At 42.9% G+C, this 19,922-nt stretch overlaps 1 protein-coding gene across 1 annotated transcript in view; it reads right to left on the bottom strand.

The window, feature by feature from the left end:
- DGKB (diacylglycerol kinase beta) overlaps positions 1-19,922 on the bottom strand; it is a 638,462-nt gene that overhangs the window by 532,652 nt on the left and 85,888 nt on the right. Inside the window, exon 2 of the mRNA XM_044295049.1 lies at positions 3,489-3,722. Within this exon, the coding sequence (XP_044150984.1) occupies positions 3,489-3,567 (79 nt within the window). The 5' untranslated portion in view covers positions 3,568-3,722. The remainder of the gene's footprint in view (positions 1-3,488; positions 3,723-19,922) is intronic.

Genomic DNA, 19,922 nt, shown 5'->3' with positions numbered 1-19,922 from the left:
ATTCCAATCTCATTAACACTTTTATTCAGTCTGCCGTTTGCTGGTCGTCGATCCGGATGGCCAGTCCATCTCAAAGTGTGTCAGGGTCTGAAGCAATATTATTACCAATATTAAACAACTCCTGGGTTTACTCCTCTCTTGCACTAAGTAAAGAAAGACTTTCGTTCTTCTACTTCTGGCCTGATTCCTGTCACTGCACCGATCCCCAGGGAGTGACGGCCTGTGGGAGTACACTGTGACACATCATTTTATCAGGGCCGCTACCATTGCCGTCCTCTGTACAAGATCCTCAGGGGCTGGCTGCAGTTGTTCAGGTTCCACCTTTCATTTGGAATGGTGTAACTGGCACATTTGAAAATCATTTCAGTTAAAAAATATTCCGAGTCAACCTGACAAATGGTGTAAAGCCATGGCTACTAGGGGTCTCACTACCACCCTATTTGTAGTGCACTGCTTGTTGTCAGGCAGTACAAACAGGAAGTGGGGGCGTATCAGGGCTAGCTGAGATCCTGAGCCTGATGTTATTAGATTATAGGAACCTCATGTGTGTCTGTAAGGCCTCATGCACACGACCGTGCCGTTTTTTGCGGTCCGCAATTTGCGGAACGGAACAGGCGCCGGCAATATAAATACCTATTCTTGTTCGCAAAGTGTGGACAAGAATAGGACATGTTATATTTTTTTAGTGGGGCCGCGGAACGGAGCCACGGATGCGGACAGCACACGGAGTGCTGTCCGCATCTTTTGCGGCCCCCTTGAAGTGAATGGGTCCACATTCGAGCAGCCAAAACGGCGGCTCGGATGCAGACCCAAACAACGGTCGTGTGCATGAGGCCTAAGTGTGATTTCCCTCTCCTTATCTATTCTGTGATGCTTCCGGAGCTGAAAACAAACATAGTGGAAAGTAAGAGAAAGGACGTGACAGCAGTACAGTCCTGGCAGATTCCACAAAAGGGAGACACCCCCTGCTTGTGAGAGAAATACATCTAGCTGTGCAGCTGAAACAGGGAACAATATAACTGAAAAAGACTTTTGGGGGGCCCAAAAATTACCAGTTCCATCACTGTTAAGCCTCATGCACACGACAGTATTTTTTCAATGTCCGCAAAACGGTTGTTTTGGTGTCCGCCTGGCCGTGCGGAGCCAAACGGATCCATCCTGAATTACAATGCAAGTCAATGGGGACGGATCCGTTTGACGTTGACACAATATGGTGCAATTGCAAACGGATCCGTCCCCATTGACTTTCAATGTAAAGTCAGGAGTCCCTTTTATACCATCGGATCGGAGTTTTCTACGATCCGATGGTATATTTAAATTTGAAGCGTCCCCATCACCATGGGAACGCCTCTATGTTAGAATATACCATTGGATTTGAGTTACATCGTGAAAACTTATATCCGACAGTATATTCTAACACAGAGGCGTTCCCATGGTGATGGGGACGCTTCTAGTTAGAATATACTACAAACTGGGTACATGACTGCCCCCTGCTGCCTGGCAGCACCCGATCTCTTACAGGGGGCCATGATCAGCACAATTAACCCCTCAGGTGCCGCACCTTAAGGGGTTAATTGTGCGTATCATAGCTCCCTGTAAGAGATCAGGGCTGCCAGGCAGCAGGGGGCAGACCCCCCTCCCTCCCCAGTTTGAATATCATTGGTGGCCAGTGCGGCCCCCCCCCCGGTCCCCCCTCCCTCCCTCTATTGTATTAATAACATTGGTGGCACAGTGTGCACCCTCCCCCCCTCTATTGTATTAATACGTTGGTGGTCAGTGTGCGCCCCCCCGGCCCCCCCTCCCTCCCTCTATTGTATTAATAACATTGGTGGCCAGTGTGCGGCCTCCCTCTCTCTTAAACTGGGACTCCGATCGGAACTCCGCTGCCACCAATGATCGGGGGGAAGGGGGAGAGGGGAGGCCGCACACGGGCCACCAATGTTATTAATACAATACAGGGAGGGAGGGGGGGCCGGGGGGGTTGCGCACACTGGCCACCAACGTATTAATACAATAGAGGGAGGGAGGGGGGCCGGGGGAGGCCGCACACTGTGCCACCAATGTTATTAATACAATAGAGGGAGGCAGGGGCCACCAATGATATTCAAACTGGGGAGGGAGGGGGGTCTGCCCCCTGCTGCCTGGCAGCCCCTGATCTCTTACAGGGGGCTATGATATGCACAATTAACCCCTCAGGTGCAGCACCTGAGGGGTTAATTGTGCTGATCACGGCCCCCTGTAAGAGATCGGGTGCTGCCAGGCAGCAGGGGGCAGTCTTGTACACAGCTCGTAGTATATTCTAACTAGAAGCGTCCCCATCACTATGGGAACGCCTCTGTGTTAGAATATACTGTCGGATCTGAGTTTTCACGAAGTGAAAACTCGGCTCTGAAAAAGCTTTTATGCAGACGGATCTTCGCATCCGTCTGTATGAAAGTAACCTACGGCCACGGATCACGGACTCGGATGCCAATCTTGTGTGCATCCGTGTTCTTTCATGGACCCATTGACTTGAATGGGTTTGTGAACCGTTGTCCGTCAAAAAAATAGGACAGGTCATATTTTTTTGACGGACAGGATACACGGATCACGGAGGCGGATGACAAACGGTGCATTTTCCGAGTTTTCAACGGGCCCATTGAAAGTCAATGGGTCCGCAGAAAATCACGGAAAACTGAAAAACGGCCACGGGTGCACACAACGGTCCTTATTGCACAAAAAAGCACAGACTATATGCAAACCTTTTTTTTTTTTCGAGGTATGCTTTACAAAGGACCTGTCACCACTTCTGACATGTTTGTTTTAGTAAATAATTATATTCCACATGAAATGACAATTCTGGAGCATCTTTTCTTCTTACTTTATATTTTGACATTCTTCTTGTATTCTTGCTAGAAGTTTATGGATAAAGGTCCAGTTAGGAGTTACCATTTGGGGTGTGTCCCTGCACAGTCTGTCACTGGTAGCACTGATTGGATAATGCCAGACTATACAGGGACACACCCCCAACTGCTACCACCCATCATTACCTTTATCCATAAACGTCTAGTAGGCATAACATAGAATCACAAGAAATGATTCTCCAAAAATGTTATTAAGTGAGGAATATAAGCAGCTGCTAAAACAGACATTTCAGGAGAGATAAAAGGTCCTCTTTAAGGGCATATCATATACTGACAAAAATAAATAAAAATGACCCCAAAAATCACAAACCCCGAATCTTGATGAGTGAGCCTTTTTTTATTTGAGATGGCTGGTTCACATTGGTATAATTGGGCCAACAGATAAGCGGACCCGGAGCCTCTGCACTGTTCTTCTAATTGACCCTTATAATTACAAAACAGGACTATAAAGATGTACATTAGACTGATGCGCCCTCGAGGTATCGCAGGGTCGCGCATACAGTCACTCCCGAGCATATCGTGCTGCTCGCTGGAAATTAAGTGTGAACTGTGAAGATTAACATATTCAAATCAAATCATACTTACATTCTGCATACTTTTGAAGTTGAGAAAATTCTGCAGGGCTGAGATTGACCCACTTTTCTTGGTTAGTCATGATGGTCATAGAGCTTCCAGTTGCAAAATAAAGGACAAGTGTGACAGTCTGAAGGCAGAAATAATTGATATAATTTTCTTCCGCTCCCCAAGAGCCTTTAGTCCGCAGTGAAGGGATAATTACACAGATGAAATCCTCTATGAAGTCATTGTGCACTTAAATCTCTGAAATGGAAAGAAAATACAATTAAACATTTCAAAAAGTCTTTTTTTTTTATGCTTTCACTCGTCATTTTTCTTTTGCCCAATTAATTTCCAGTCGCGCATTCAGAAAATATTTGCATACAAAAAAAAAAAATGTTTTCCTATTTTATTACGCATTGATAGCTTGCATCATTTTTAACCCCTTTACGCCCGGAAAAGACATGCTACGCCATAACTAGTGACTAGAGCTAAATATAAAAAAAATAGATTTGGCTGTTTCACCGAATTTAGCAAAAAAAAATTTGCTTTGTGACGAATTACTTTGTCACGAAGTGCATTTCTTAGTAGTAGTGGGTGCAATGACAGGGAACGGCGATTGCGCCGCTCCCCCCATCATTGTGCCCTTCAGATGCCGCATTCATAGCTGATCGCGGAATTTAACAGTAATAACACAGTGCAACATTAAAAAAATATTTTTTGAAAAAAATCATACTTACCTCATCCGGCGGTGGCCGGCTCTTCACGTTCAAACAAATGAGGTAAGTATGATTTTTTAACATTTTTTACCACCATACAGGGAAAATCGATTCACTACCATGAAGCACGAGGAAATTCTGCTTCGGGGCGAATCGAATTTTCCCTGAAATTCTGATCAAATTCCACTTAGCTCAACACTAGTCATAACTTTGAGCGATTTCCGCATCTAAAGATAAGTATCTTTAAAATGGCAGCGGGATCAAAGCTGTAGGCGTAGGATTTGGGGAGCAGCGCATGTCTAAAGCTGTGGAACAGAATGAAAGGTTTTACTCCCTGGTTCTGTGTCTGTGTAGAGGAGGGGAGGGGGGAGCTGCAAGTGAGAACAAGAAAAAAGAACAGCGCCTTTTACTGCCACCGATCTCCTTGTACAGCATTCCAGTAAGGCCTCTTTCACACGACCGTATGGCTTTCTCAGTGTTTTACGGTCCGTTTTTCACGAATCCGTTGTTCCGTTTTTCGTTTTAGTTGTGTTTCCATTTCTGTTCCGTTTTTCCGTTCCGTTTTTCCGTATGGCATATACAGTATACAGTAATTACATAGAAAAAATTGGGCTGGGCATAACATTTTTAATAGATTTTTCCGCAAAAACGAAACAGATACGGAAGACATACGGATGCATATCCGTATGTGTTCCATTTTTTTTTGAGAACCAATTGACTTGAATGGAGCCACGGAACGTGATTTGCGGGCAATAATAGGACATGTTCTATCTTTCAACGGAACAGAAAAATGGAAATACGGAAACGGAATGCATACGGAGTACATTCAGTTTTTTTTGCGGAACCATTGAAATGAATAGTTCCGTATACGGTCGTGTGAAAGAGGCCTAAACCAACGGGGTTGAAACATTACGCCACCCATCAATTAAAAAAATAACATGTCCCATGCCACATCATTTGTCCTCTCAACTGTTTACCGACATCTGAATCGCAGAGATTTTTGACCAACAGCAATGAAGGGCACCTTTAGGCTCTGCTTAAGATTTTTGGCTAATAACAGGAATATTTTTTTTTCAGTTTTTTCAAAACCTTTGCTTGGAGTGCATAAGTGTAAAGCGTTGATACATTTTTTGCTTGGAGTCAATATTTTCTAACCTATGGTAAAGTTTGATATAATTTGAGAGAGTATGGATACTCTTCACACATTGAAGTCCACGGTGCGTAGACCGTGCTGGCTCAAGGTCTGTGGAGCACCCAAAAATGCTATGGCCCTCCTCGTCTAGTTTGAAAAAAGGGGGAAAATGCAAAGCAGAATTATTTTTTTTTAAAGGCTACAATACAGTAGGTTAAAAAAACAGTATACAGTAGTGTGATCTATGCACAAATTGTTACATTCCTCAAAGAAAACTCAATGCGCTTTGAATTGTCTTAAAGGGATTGTATTATCAGAAAATAACATATTGTTTAATTCACATTTTTATGTTGAACGTAATTTTTGAATTTGTGGTGATTTTTGTTTCAATTGTTCATGTCACTATCTATATTTAAAAAAAATACACCTAAGATCGTGCATGACCACACACCCTATGGAAGAGGGTGGCCCCAGCAGAAGACACCCTACAGAAGAACATCTAACACAGGGGTGCCCTTCTCTGGTGTTAAAATGTTGCAGAAGCTGTTTTTGCAACTTTTTAATGCCATTGTGACTTTTTTAGTCCTCTAACGCTGACATCGCCAGGTTTAAAAAAGGGGGGTGTTGGGGGTGAGGATGGGGCCATCTGCCCTTACACATGTCTCATTATTTACGCTAGAAACTGACTTACATAATGAATAAAATCTACAGCAGCTCCGAGCCGCTAGAGATTTCAGTCGGGCGCATGGACTACTGGAGGAGTCCATAGCATAGTCACTATCAAGACACAAGCACACGGCAGTCTTGATAAATCAGGGCCAATGTAGTCTGTGCCTTTTTGCCTTTTGGATTTGTTTTTTAAATGCCAATGCGTGTACAATCATCTTGATGTTCTAAAGCCCTTGACGTCATTGGTAAAAGGAGTCATTAATTAAAGGGGTGTTCTGAAGAGATTAGGGAAGACAGGATCCGAACTTGTCAAAAAAAAAACATAGAAGCTTTACTCACCTCCATTGATACCACCACTGCCATCTGAAGGGGCTACAGTCCCTGCTACTCAGCACTTCCTGTCCCAGCTGAAAAGTCTTTCAAAGACTTAGGAAAAACCCCACTTAGGCCGATTACTGGCTTTAGCGGTGATCTGCCTTATCCACTGATTCGCTGATTGGGCCTTTCCTACCATTTCCAGCAAGCCAAGCCTAGACAGGAAGTGCAGAGCAGCAGGGACCTAGGCAGCTTCAGAATGGCAGTAGAGGAATCTACCACTTGGAACCGAGTTCGGGAAAAGTTTTTTTTACAGTAAAAATGTATTTATGAAGTTATTGTGTGAAGTCTCGTGAGACTTCGCGAAGTAATTACTTTGGCTCATCTGAGCCAATACATTCTAATACTGTATGGAGCTCCTGCTCCATACAGTATTAGAACGAAGTTTTATGCGAATCGACTTCAGATGTTTCAGCCGAAGTCGATTTGCTCATCCCTAGTGTCAACATTCCAGATCCCACACCTGTCTGGCCCCATAATTACCCAGAGGTTCTTATTACCTCTCTGATACCCTAGACATACGTACATCTGCAAAGAAAGGGGGTTAGTCAGCACCTCCCATTGGCCAAGCATCTCACTTTATAAATAAGCGTAGCATTAGCACTATAATTTTTGTGACTATGGCATTGTTGCACTTTATTCGATTTGCAGGGTGCTGCTGCATTGTCTTTTTTCCTCTAGGTCTTTGCCATGGCAGCATTCACCTGCCCATTTTTTTGCAGATTTACAATGCTGGAGATGTGGCACTCCAGCGAGTCGTGCACTCCTGATTAGCCTGTCTGCCCTATAGGCTGATTTTAATAAGTTTCAGTATAAAGCTGTAGCCTGCTCTCACTACATTCATTGGAAGCTGTCTGGCACAAGGAAAGGTATAGACTGGGCTCGGCATGCATGTTGATACCTGCATCCCTTGTAATGGAGGCCATTATGGCACCAAAAATGGTAAAAGCCAGAGTGGATAAAGCATGCATGTGGATCCAACACTCCCTGAATTTTATGGCGGCAATTGTGGCGCATAACAGGTAGTATTTAGTGTTAGGACCCGTCTAACAGAGATCGCCTTGACGTACGGCAGACGGGCTCAGATGTTTTTGTACAAAATGCATTGGCCAAGCATCTCACTTTATAAATAAGCATAGCATTAGCACTATAATTTTTGTGACTATGGCATTGTTGTACTTTATCTGATTTGCAGGGTGCTGCTGCATTGTCTTTTTTCCTCTAGACATACGTACAGCCATTTGAGACCTTTGATATGTAAACTTTTCTTTAAGAGAATACAAAATTAAGTAGTATTCATTGAATGTGACCTTACCTCCTACAGACCATTTTAAAAATGTTTGAAGTGAGAATGTCAATTTAGACTAGCTGTAGGGTTTGACTATATCAAAAACAACCACTAAACAAGAATTCTCCGAGCATCTTGTCACTGTAAGACGCGGCGAAGAACAGAGATGCAAAAAAAGGCCAAAAGCAATCATAAATATTCCCCATGTATCACGGTTTTAAAAAATGCAGCCCTATTCTTCATTCTGTTTTGTGTTGCATTCTTTTCACTTGGGCGATTTTCCAATCTACTAGAAAATAATTCGCAAAAGTCGTGGACAGCTTACATCTCAAAGACATTGAGAGGGCTGGAAGGGCTGATCGTGTAGGAGTCATAATTCTACATTCAAAACTTTCAAAATAGATGTATACTGTACATTGAGGGTTGCATTAATGCACACTTTGTGCTTGGAATAATTTTCCAATAAGGCCAACGCACTCCTTTGAAAGAAAGGAGTCTCTTGCGAACATCGGCCGGGACGGTTCGCAAACGCGCGTTCTTGATCAAATGTTCGCAAGACGCGCGTTCGAGGTGGGCTCCATTGATTTTAATGGCAGGCTAACCTGAATAACCTTCAGGTCATATTTTCAAATCACCAAATACTTGCTAGTGCAAAAATAGTCCCACAACATGGACAGTGACATACCAGAGGGGGATCATTGGCAAAAATTCAGACAAAAAATATGTATTTTAATAAGGGGACATTTTTATGCGTCTTAAAGGGAAACTCTCAAAAATGTGCCCTGCTGGAGCCTAGAAAATTTTTATTTTAGGCCATGGGAGTACAGGTCCCAAAATTAGGCATTCACCTGATAGAAAAGAACTTGTGATGATGTGGCTGGAGGTACATTAGGCGGTCACTGGATAACAATTTTACTGTAGGCCAGTACAGGCCCCAAAAAGTAGGTATTCATCTGACAGAAAAGGTATTTTATGTCGCTGTATATACATAAGACTAGGACCATTCTTTGTTCTGGGAGATGGAGGATATGTGTGAGCTGGCATGAGGAAATTCAATTACACGTGGTTGTCACAGGTGTGGAATTCCTCTGAGATCCATGCCTCATTCATTTTTAGAAATGTGAGGTAGTCCACACTGTCGATAGCTAGGCGAGTGCGCTTATCGATCATGATCCCCCGCTGCTGCGCTGAACGTCCTTTCAGACAGAACACTCGACGAGGGGCAAGCCAAGAGTTCCATGGCAAATTGTGCCAGCTCTGGCCACAGGTCAAGCCTGCACATCCAGTAGTCCAGGGGTTCCTCGCTTCTCAGAGCGTCCACATCAGCCATTAAACTGATGTAACGGACACCTGTCGCTCTAGGCGTTCCCTGAGGCTGGATCCGGAGGGCGGCTGTCGATGGGTTGGCTGCAAGAATGATCTCATATCCGAAGTGACCAACACATCTTCAAAACGCCCTCTTCTTGCAGGCACGGTAGGATTGGTACCCGCACCTGTTTAGCTGTTGGTAGAAATTCCTCTGCCAGCGCCTGCAACAGCAGAATGTCTCACAGCAAGGCCTGGAAATGCTGCATTCTGACAGCCCTATGTGATGCTGGTAACATGTCCACCATTTTGTGCTTGTACCGGGGGTCTAAGTACGTTGCCACCAAGTACAGGTCCTTGAACTTTATACTTTTTATACGGGGGTCCCTCTTCAAACACTGGAGCATGAAGGCCCCCATTTTCACTAATATGGAAGTGGTGGAGCGCCCTGGCTCCTGATCATTGCCCAGGAGAATGTCGTCCTTAGTCTCATCCCCCCAGCCACGGACAACACCAGGGATCCCGGAAAAGTTTAAAGTCCCCCTCAAAGCCTGCTCTTCTTGCTCCTGTTCCTGTTACACCCCCCCCCCCAGCCACCATCCTCCTCTGACTCCTCTTCAGACTCCTGCTGACTTGTCTCAGATGGAGTAGCCCCCCTTGGGAATTCATTCAGCATTGCGACTTCCTCATCTTCCACCTCCTTCTCCTCGACGGCTTGATCAATGACACAACGCAATGCACGCTCCAGAAAGAAGGCGTAAGGTACGTTGTCACTGATGGCACCCTGGCTGCGACTGACCCGTTTGGTTATCTCATCAAATGGCCTCAGAAGTCTGCATGTGTCGCGCATGAGCAGCCACTGGCGCGGTGAAAAGAAACCAAGCTCCCAGAACCTGTCCTGCTGCACAGTTCATACAGGTAGTCTTTAACGGAACGTTTCTGCTGGAGAAGCCTTTCAAGCATATACAAGTTGGAGTTCCAAGACGTCGGGCTCTCACAAATCAGACGTCTGACGGGAAAGTGGTGTCGTCCCTGAACGTCAGCAAGGCGAGCCATGGCCGTGTAAGATCTTCTAAAATGGCCAGAGATTTACCTGGCCTGCCGCAAGATGTCCTGGACCCCGGGGTATTTGGCAACGAATCACTGCACGATTAAGTTCAGGACGTGTGTCATGTAAGGCACGTGTGTCATTTTTCCATGTTTCAGCGCGCTCAGCAGATTGGCACCATTGTCACACACACCTTTACCAACTGTCAAAATGAGTGGGGTTAGCCACTGATTGGCCTGTGACCGCAGAGCTGAAAGCAGTGCAGGAACGGTGTGGCTCTTGGCTTCCAGGCATAACAGCCGAAGCACATCATGGCCACGTCTCACCTGGGATATCGAATAGGTTCTGGGGAGCTTGGGGGGTGCAGCGGAAGAGGCGATAGCAGTGGGAAAGGAGGAGTCAGCCGAGGAGGAGACTAGGGAGGGAGTAGGAGGAGGAGAAGAAGAGGCAGGCCTGCATGCAATCCTTGGCAGTAACACTAAATCCACACGGGAGCCACGGGTTACATGCTTGATGGCCATCAGAAGGTTCACCAAGTGGGCAGTAAAAGTTATGGGAAAGATGGCATAAAATCTAATTTAATACAAGTTAGCGAGACCAATTTAGAGTCAGTTTGGGTTACCTTGCAGCTTGATAATCATAAGGTAACTTGTGTAGGTGTGATATATAGACCACCTAGCCAAGTCAAAGAATTAGATGATCTACTAGTTGAGGAAATAGCTAAAATGACATTGAAAGGGAAAGTTATCATTATGGGAGACTTTAATCTTCCTTAAGTAAACTGGAAAACCAAAATAGCTAGTTCTGCCAGGCGTACAGATATTCTAAATTTCCTACTGGGATTATCTCTACAGCAAGTAGTTGAGGAGCCAACCCGGAAGGAGGCCATTTTAGATTTAGTATTCACAAATGGGAATTTGGTATCTGATATTACTGTAGGGGAAAGCTTGGGATCTAGTGATCACCAGTCAGTGTGGTTTACTATAAGTACAGTGACTGAGTCACACCACACAAAAACTAAAGTTTTAGATTTGAGAAAAACTGACTTTTCTCAAATTAGACTAGTGTATACGAGTCCCTATCAGATTGGAACATTAATGTAGTCCAGGAGAAATGGGACTACTTAAAAGTGGCACTATTGAAGGCAACAGATAATTGCATTAGGCTTGTCAGTAAAAGCAAAAAAAGGAAGAGACCACTGTGGTACTCAACAGAAGTGGCCAAAATCATTAAAAACAAAAAGATAGCATTTAGTAATTATTAAAAAAAAACTAGGATGACAGGCAAATTTATAAGATTAGGCAGAGAGAGGCCAAACAAGTTATAAGAGCTTTTAAAGCACAGGCAAAAGAGAAATTAGCTCAGTCAGTGAAAAAAGGCGATAAGACATTCTTCAGATACATAAATGAAAAAAGGAAACTAAAACAAGGAATTACCAAATAAAAAACAAAAGAAGGAAGGTATATGGAAGAAGATAAAGAACTAGCTGACTGCCTCAATGAAGACTTCTGTTCAGTTTTTACAAAGGAAAATGAAGGAAAAGGACCTCAGTAGGAAGGAAGACTAATGAATCTTTTGATGCATGTGTCTTTACAGAGGAAGAGGTTCTAAGTCAGCTGTCTAAATTACTACAAATAAGTCACAGGGGCCTGATGGGATACACCCAAAGCTATTAAAAGAGCTCAGCGGTGAACTAGCAAAACCATTAACAGATTTATTTAACCAATCACTGATAACAGGAGTCGTCCCAGAAGATTGGAAATTAGCAAATGTTGTGCCCATTCACAAGAAAGGTAGTAGGGAGGAATCGGGCAACTATAGGCCAGTAAGCCTGACATCAATAGTGGGGAAATTAATGGAAACCATACTTAAGGAGAGGATTGTGGAACATCTAAAATCCCATGGATTGAAAGATGAAAAACAGCATGGGTTTCCTTCAGGGAGATTATGTCAAACTAATCTTATTGATTTGTTTGATTGGGTGACAAAAATAATAGATGGCGGAGGTGCAGTAGACATCGCTTATCTAGACTTTAGTAAGGCTTTTGATACCGTCCCACATAGAAGGCTTATCAATAAATTGCAGTCTTTGTGCTTGGATTCCCATATTGTTGAATGGGTTAGGCAGTGGCTGAGGGACAGACAACAGAGGGTTGTAGTCAATGGAGTATATTCAGACCATGGTCTTGTTACCAGTGGGGTACCTCAGGGATCTGTTCTGGGACCAATATTGTTTAATATCTTTATCAGCAAAATTGCAGAAGGCCTCGATGGTAAGGTGTGTTTTTTGCTGATGACACAAAGATTTGTAACAGGGTTGATGTTCCTGGAGGGTTACACCAAATGGAAAAGGATTTAGGAAAACTAAAGGAATGGTCAAATATCTGGCAACTAAAATTTAATGTTGATAAGTGCAAGATAATGCACCTGGGGCGTAAAAACCCAAGAGCAGAATATAAAATCAGTGATACAGTCCTAACCTCAGTATCTGAGGAAAGGGATTTAGGGGTCATTATTTAAGAAGACATAAAGGTAGGCAGACAATGTCATAGAGCAGCAGGAAATGCTAGCAGAATCCTTAGGTGTATAGGGAGAGGCATTACCAGTAGAAAGAGGGAGGTGCTCAGTACTGGAGACCATATTTCCAGAAGGATATTGATACTTTGGAGAGAGTTCAGAGAAGAGCTACTAAACTAGTACATGGATTGCAGGATAAAACTTACCAGGAAAGATTAAAGGACCTTAACATGTATAGCTTGGAAGAAAGACGAGACAGAGGGGATATGATAAAAACTTTTAAATATATAAAGGGAATCAACAAGGTAAAAGAGGAGAGAATATTTAAAAGAAGAAAAACTGCTACAAGAGGACATAGTTTTAAATTAGAGGGGCAAAAGTTTAAAAGTAATATCAGGAAGTATTCCTGTACTTTACTGAGAGAGTAGTGGATCTTTTGGAATAGCCTTCCTGCAGAAGTGGTAGCTGCAAATACAGTGAAGGAGTTTAAGCATGCATGGGATAGGCATACAGCCATCCTTCATATAAGATAGAGCCAAGGGCTATACATAGTATTCAGTATATTGGGCAGACTAGATGGGCCAAATGGTTCTTATCTGCTGACATAGTCTATGTTTCTATGTTTCTATGATCAGCCGTTGGGCAAGAGGGTTATCTGGCGTCATCAAGTTTTTACGCTCGAACATTTGGGCCACGGAAGCCTGCCTTCTGCCAGATGAACGCGACGATGGCACGGTGGAAGATGGAGTGGAGGACAAAAGGGGGGATAGAGGAGAAGGAGAAGAGGCAGGACTTGGAGCGCAGGAAGTGTGGCTTTGTGGGTTCTGAAGGTGTTGCTCCCACTGGGCTCGGTGATGGGAGGCCAGGTGCCTTCTTAGGCAGTCATCTCTAGGTGAGTGTTGGGCTTACCGCGACTTATGCGTTGACAGCACAGGCTGCAGATGGCAACACTATTGTCAGCAGCTGACACGTTAAAAATAATCCCACATTGCAGAGCCATGTGCTGGCGTCCTGGAAGTGCAGGAAGTGACCGTGCATGGTGGATGGCTCACTCCAGATACATTTGCAATCTGCTTTTTGCCAACTGTTCCCTGCGAGTTCTGCCTGCTTTTACTCCTTCTCCTCCCTCTCTGCTGCTCTGTCTCTCCCTCTGAACTCCCCTCCTCTTCCTCTCTTGTGGGCACCCAAGTAACATCCATTGACACGTCATCATCGTCACCTTCACCTCCACTGACATTTGAGATCTAGGAGTAGGCAGCAACAGCAAGGACCTCCCTCCTTGGGCTGATCTGTACTGTTGTCAGACCGCTGAGTGGTGGCCATGGCTACCTCCTCTTCTTCATCAGATGTCAAGAATGGCTGCACATTGGTAAGCTCTGGTAATAGATGGGAAAATAATTATTCTGACTCGAGTAGAGGGGCTATGGTGGTGGTGGTGTATTTGGGGGTGCACACAGCAGAGTGAGGAGGGTGCAGATACAGAGCATGAGGAGGGTGCAGAAGGGTGAGTAAACCACTCAACCAACTCTGGTGCACCCTTTGAAGTAATCACATGCGCATTCTCCAACTTCCCACTTAGGCTCCGGCCTGGTTCACCTGCCCGACCCCTACCACCCCTGCGGAACGGCCTGCCTCTTTCTCTGCCTGTCATTTACAAAATGACCCAGTGCCAAAGATCCTAGAGAAGAGCAGTATTTGTGGAAGCAGTTATATAGCAGGCCTCAATCAATATTTGGTTGAAACAGATATATTGAACCCTTTAATCAGTATTTCCTGGAAGCAGGTATATCGCAGCCCTCAATCAGTATTTTGTGGAAGCTGGTATATCAAACCCCTTATTCATTATTTTGTGGAAGTTGGTATATAAAACCCCTTAATCAGTATTTTGTGGAAGCAGGTATATCACAGCCCTCAATCAGTATTTTGTGGAAGCAGGTATATCAAACCCCTTAATCAGTATTTTGTGGAAGCAGGTATATCGCAGGCCTCAATCAATATTTGTTGGAAACAGGTATATCGAACCCCTTAATCAGTATTTTGTAGAAGCAGGTATATCAAACCCCTTAATCAGTATTTTGTGGAAGCAGGTATGTTGCAGGCCTCAATCGATATTTGGTGGAAATAGGCATATCAAACCCCTTAATCTGTATTTTGTGGAAGCAGGTATATAGAAGCCCTCAAACAGTATTTTGTGGAAGCCGGTATATCAAACCCCTTAATCAGTATTTTGTTGAAGCAGGTATGTTGCAGGCATCAATCGATATTTGGTGGAAATAGGCATATCGAACCCCTTAATCTGTATTTTGTGGAAGCAGGTATATAGATACCCTCTAACAGTATTTTGTGGAAGCAGGTATATCAAACCCCTTAATCAGTATTTTGTGAAAGCAGGTATGTTGCATGCCTCAATCTATTTTTGGTGGAAACAGGTATATCTAACCCCTTAATCAGTATTTTGTGAAAGCAAGTATATCACAGCCCACAATCAGTATTTTGTGGAAGCAGGTGTATCGCAGGCCTCAATCAATATTTGGTGGAAGCAGGCATATCAAACCCCTTAATCAGTATTTTGTGGAAGCAGGTATATTGCAGCCCTCAATCAATATTTGGTGGAAGCTGGTATATCAAACCCCTTAATCAGTATTTTGTGGAAGCAGGTATATCACAGCCCTCAATCAGTATTTCTTGGAAGCAGGTATATTGCATGCCTCAATCTATTTTGGTGGAAACAGGTATATCTAACGCCTTAATAAGTATTTTGTGGAAGCAAGTATATCACAGCCCTCAATCAGTATTTTGTGGAAGCTGGTATATTAAACCCATTAATCAGTATTTCGCGGAAGCAGGTATATCGCAGGCCTCAATTAATATTTGCTGGAAGCAGGCATATCAAAACCCTTGTTCTGTATTTTGTGGAAGCAGGTATATCGCAGGCCTCAATCAATATTTGGTGGTAACAGGTATATCAAACTCCTTAATCAGTATTTTGTGGAAGCAGGTATATTGCAGCCCTCAATCAGTATTTTGTGAAAGCAGGCATACCGATCCCCTTAATCAGTATTTTGTGGAAGCAGGCATATCACACCCGACAATCAGTTTTTTGGGGGGCAACAGGTATATCACACCTATTGCAATTACTTTGTTCCAATAGCGTTTGTCCTTCTATATAGCTGTGGTATCGCAGCAGAACCGCACACAACTGCTGTACAATACAAATGCACTATAATTTACTTTCTATGTTAGAAAGTATATTATAAGTATATCACACCCCTCAGTATATCACTCCTATCAATAGCACACCTTTACCAGTCCTTAAAAGGACTTTTGTGGCCCTAATAGCTAATGTTTGGTGTCCCGTAACAGCCTGTCCCTGTTCCACAAAGCAACCTCTCCCTACAGTGGCAATAACACATGCATGTAAAATGGCTGCCAGATCGGGTTCTTTGATAGAGTGGGGGTGTCTCCATGTGCTGAAACTTCTCAATTGGCTGTCCTGTGCCACCTGATGGATGTGTCATGGGTCAAAGTTCGGCACAATGCAATAAAATATGCTGTCGGCGGACATCGCTATATGTTGGCATGTTCCGGAAATCGCTAATGCTTAAAGTGCGCCACCAAACGGACCGCCGGGTGAACCGCGAGGCCATCTCTATTGGGGGTTGTGTAGATTTTGTTTTGAGTCCCAAGAGCTTTAAATTACACCTCTGGATGAACTTATTTAATACCAACATCTTGTGTTCAGGCTCGGAAATTTCCATTCATTAAGATACTAAGTTGCCCTCAGGACCTAGGTGACCTAACTTAGCTCAATGAGCTACAATGATTATGGTAAAGATCTAGAAGAATTGGAATTGGGTTGGAGGTGCATTGCCAAAGAGCTACAGGACAAACACTTTCAACATGATGGAAAGGATGAAACAATAAGTCAGAGAAACCAGAGCATCAGGACAAATCAGGGTTGTGGTGCCAAGGGTTAGACATAAATGCAGGCAAGGCGTGCAATGGGTCAGGTAATAAACCTATGGGTCCATTTGGATCAGGTTTTGATACAAAGGAGGATCGAAAAGAGTGGTCAGAGAAGATTGCTCACAACAGGTCAAGCGTAATTATCAAGTAAAAAGCACCTAGAAAACATCTACAACTGGCATGGTGCAGGGGTACTTTAGAATGAGTGCAGCTCTGGAGTATAATACCGGATGTAACTCAGGATCAGTACAGAATAAATAATGTAATGTATGTACACAGTGACTGCACCAGCAGAATAGTGAGTGTAGCTCTGGAGTATAATACAGAATGTAACTCAGGATCAGTACAGGATAAGTAATGTATGTACACAGTGACTGCACCAGTAGAGTAGTGAGTGCAGCTCTGGAGTATAATGCAGGATTAAACTCAGGATCAGTACAGGATAAGTAATGTATGTATACAGTGAATCCATCAGCAGAATAGTGAGTGCAGCTCTGGAGTATAATGCAGAATGTAACTCAGGATCAGTACAAGATAAGTAATATATGCACACAGTGACTCCACCAGCAGAATAGTGAGTGCAGCTCTGGAGTATAATACAGAATGTAACTCAGAATCAGTACAGGATAAGTAATGTAATGTATGTACACAGTGACTACACCAGCAGAATAGTGAGTTCAGCTCTGGAGTATAATACAGGATGTACCCCAGGGACAGTAAGTAATATAATGTATGTACACAGTGACTGCACCAGCAGAATAGTGAGTGCAGCTCTGGAGTATAATACAGGATGTAACTCAGGATCAGTACAGGATAAGTAATATATGTACACAGTGACTCCTCCAGCAGAATAGTGAGTGCAGCTCTGGAGTATAATACAGGATGTACTCAGGGACAGTACAGGCTAAGTAACGTAATGTATGTACACAGTGACTTTTAGTAGCAGAATTATTAATATAGTTCTGGAATATAAAACAGGCTATTATTATTCAGAATCAGTACAGTATGAGGAATATATTCATAAAATAATACATCTTTTTATGTAGATTATTATTTGTAAAATGCTAAATAGTGCACAACAGTAGGCATAGCCTTAAAATGCACGTCTTTATTCTCCCTCTAGATATATACAGTACCGCCATCATTTTACGTACATTATAAAAACGGCATAGTTGTCAGGGCGACATGCCGAGGAGTAAACATAATGGATTGGCATTAAGTACAGAAAATGACATAGCTCCCAACCATACACAATGGCTGGGTAAAATCCTCCAGAGCATTATCCATTTAGATTCTATGGAGTGCGCTGAGCTGGGATCACGACTTCTCCCTTTGTCTGAGCTGAATGCCTGATTGTTATTCTCCTTGAATCTATACTTCAATGCAGAGCATTTAAAAGCTCTGCTGGAGGAGTCGTGTTTACAGCGCAGCTAACCTATACTTAAAGCAGCGCAAACAAACCCCACTGGAAAGACTGACGCCCATTTATTAAAGGAGAAGTCTTAAGTCCTCAGCACAAGAAAACAACAAACTTCTGCTCATGCTTTTATATGACTCATTCATACAATGTAACATGGCGCAGTCAGCTGGAAAAAACAAGAGACAGAGCCGGTATAGGTGCAGTGATACCGCCATATGTCCAAATGTGCCTGACAGCACCGCACCCCGAAACAGAAAGGAGGAATCATGGTAATCCCCCCACATTTATATCTGTTAAAGTTTGACTTAGCCACAAGATATCACTCAAATGTCTTATAGGTGTGGGTCCCATTTGTAAGTTCAGTTAAAGACACTTCCAAAAATAATCAAGTGTATTGTAATGTATGTACACAGTGACTCCACCAGCAGAATTGTGAGTGCAGCTCTGGAGTATAATACAGGATGTAACTCAGGATCAGTACAGGATAAGTAATGTATGTACACAGTGACTGCACCAGCAGAATAGTGAGTGCAGCTCTGGAGTATAATACAGGATGTAATACAGGATCAGTACAGGATAAGTAATGTATGTACACAGTGACTGCACCAGCAGAATAGTGAATGCAGCTCTGGAATATAATATAGAATGTAACTCAGGATCAGCACAAAATAAGTAATGTCATCCATATCTTGCCAGTGAATATTGCTGTTTTTTGGATTTGTAGAATTAGAGGGGTCCTGAAGGATATCTTTTTAAATTGGTATTTTTTCCAGAAACAGAATGACTCTCTCATGATGATTCAGTTGAATGTCTGTGAACTACTACACCAAACCTAATTATGTTTAATTCTAAACAATCTCTTTAAGGATTGTGTCTCATTTAACAGCATTGTTAACCCGTTAGGAGACCTTCGTTGTTTATGGCCGTTGCCTGTGTTTCATCATAATTTAATGATAAAAAATATGTATTTATTCAAACATTTTGCTTTCATACTTGAGACAAGAGGACGGAGCCTTCCAGTGGCCAGTAATTCACCGATTTGTATGCAGGGCTCTGTGTCTTAACCATTTTACCAAGTGGGTAATAGATTAGCATCACATAATCAGAAGAGCCGGTTCTTGACATCTTATTAATGTGGTCAATGCATTTTAATTTAGTAATTTGTAAAACGATCACTGTCATTGGCCATCTTGAAGACCGATTCGGCATGAAAAACTTTTGAGCATGTTTTTGAAAAATGTAAGTTTATTGAAAGCATATAACTTATTTTTGTGGCCAATCCTTCCATTACACCCATGATTCAGTTTAACACATTTATTGCCAAAGATACACTGAAATCATCAGCCAGAAATAAAAAATCTTTTCAAGAGGCCATTTTTTACTCAAATCGGTTTCTAGGAAAGAGCGCTATAAAGCAAAAATTTACATCATTACATCTCCCGTAGTGGTTCTCATGGACATAAGCACCATAAAATTGTTATAGGGTCCTGCTAGGTGGCTAGAACATAGTCTACCGAGGTTTCACTGATGGCAAACAAAGGTTGGAAAATATGCTCAAGAGTCATGAAGGAGGAAAAACTGTTGGCTGTTCTGTCCTGGGTAGGAAAACCTTGCACAATAACGGGCTAGAGTAGGTCTGTTTTTATTTTTTGTCTATGAGTACATGTAAAAACCTCTTACAGAGTTTCCAATCTAGAATAAAAAAATAATTTATGCTTTTAATTAGCATCATTCACTTGAAATCTGACCTCTCAAATAATTTCTATATCAGACTAGAGACTTACTGCAGCCCTTTACTTACTCACTGCTAGTGTCTACTGCAGGGTAAGAGATAGATAGATAGATAGATAGATAGATAGATAGATATAGATAGACAGATATAGATTTAAAACAAAATGAATAACTTCCCCAAATAAACAATTACAAGCTGTTTGTGTGTCAATAGAGGAAATGGGCTTGTTAATAAAATGTTGTGATTACAGCAGCCTCTGCACTTTGTAACACTAGCCATTTCTGAAGTGTGAT

Source organism: Bufo gargarizans, chromosome 5, assembly GCF_014858855.1.
Source record: "Bufo gargarizans isolate SCDJY-AF-19 chromosome 5, ASM1485885v1, whole genome shotgun sequence".
Taxonomy (NCBI): Eukaryota; Metazoa; Chordata; class Amphibia; order Anura; family Bufonidae; genus Bufo; species Bufo gargarizans.
Note: the sequence above shows the minus strand (reverse complement) of the source record. Positions and strands in the feature narration are given on the sequence as shown.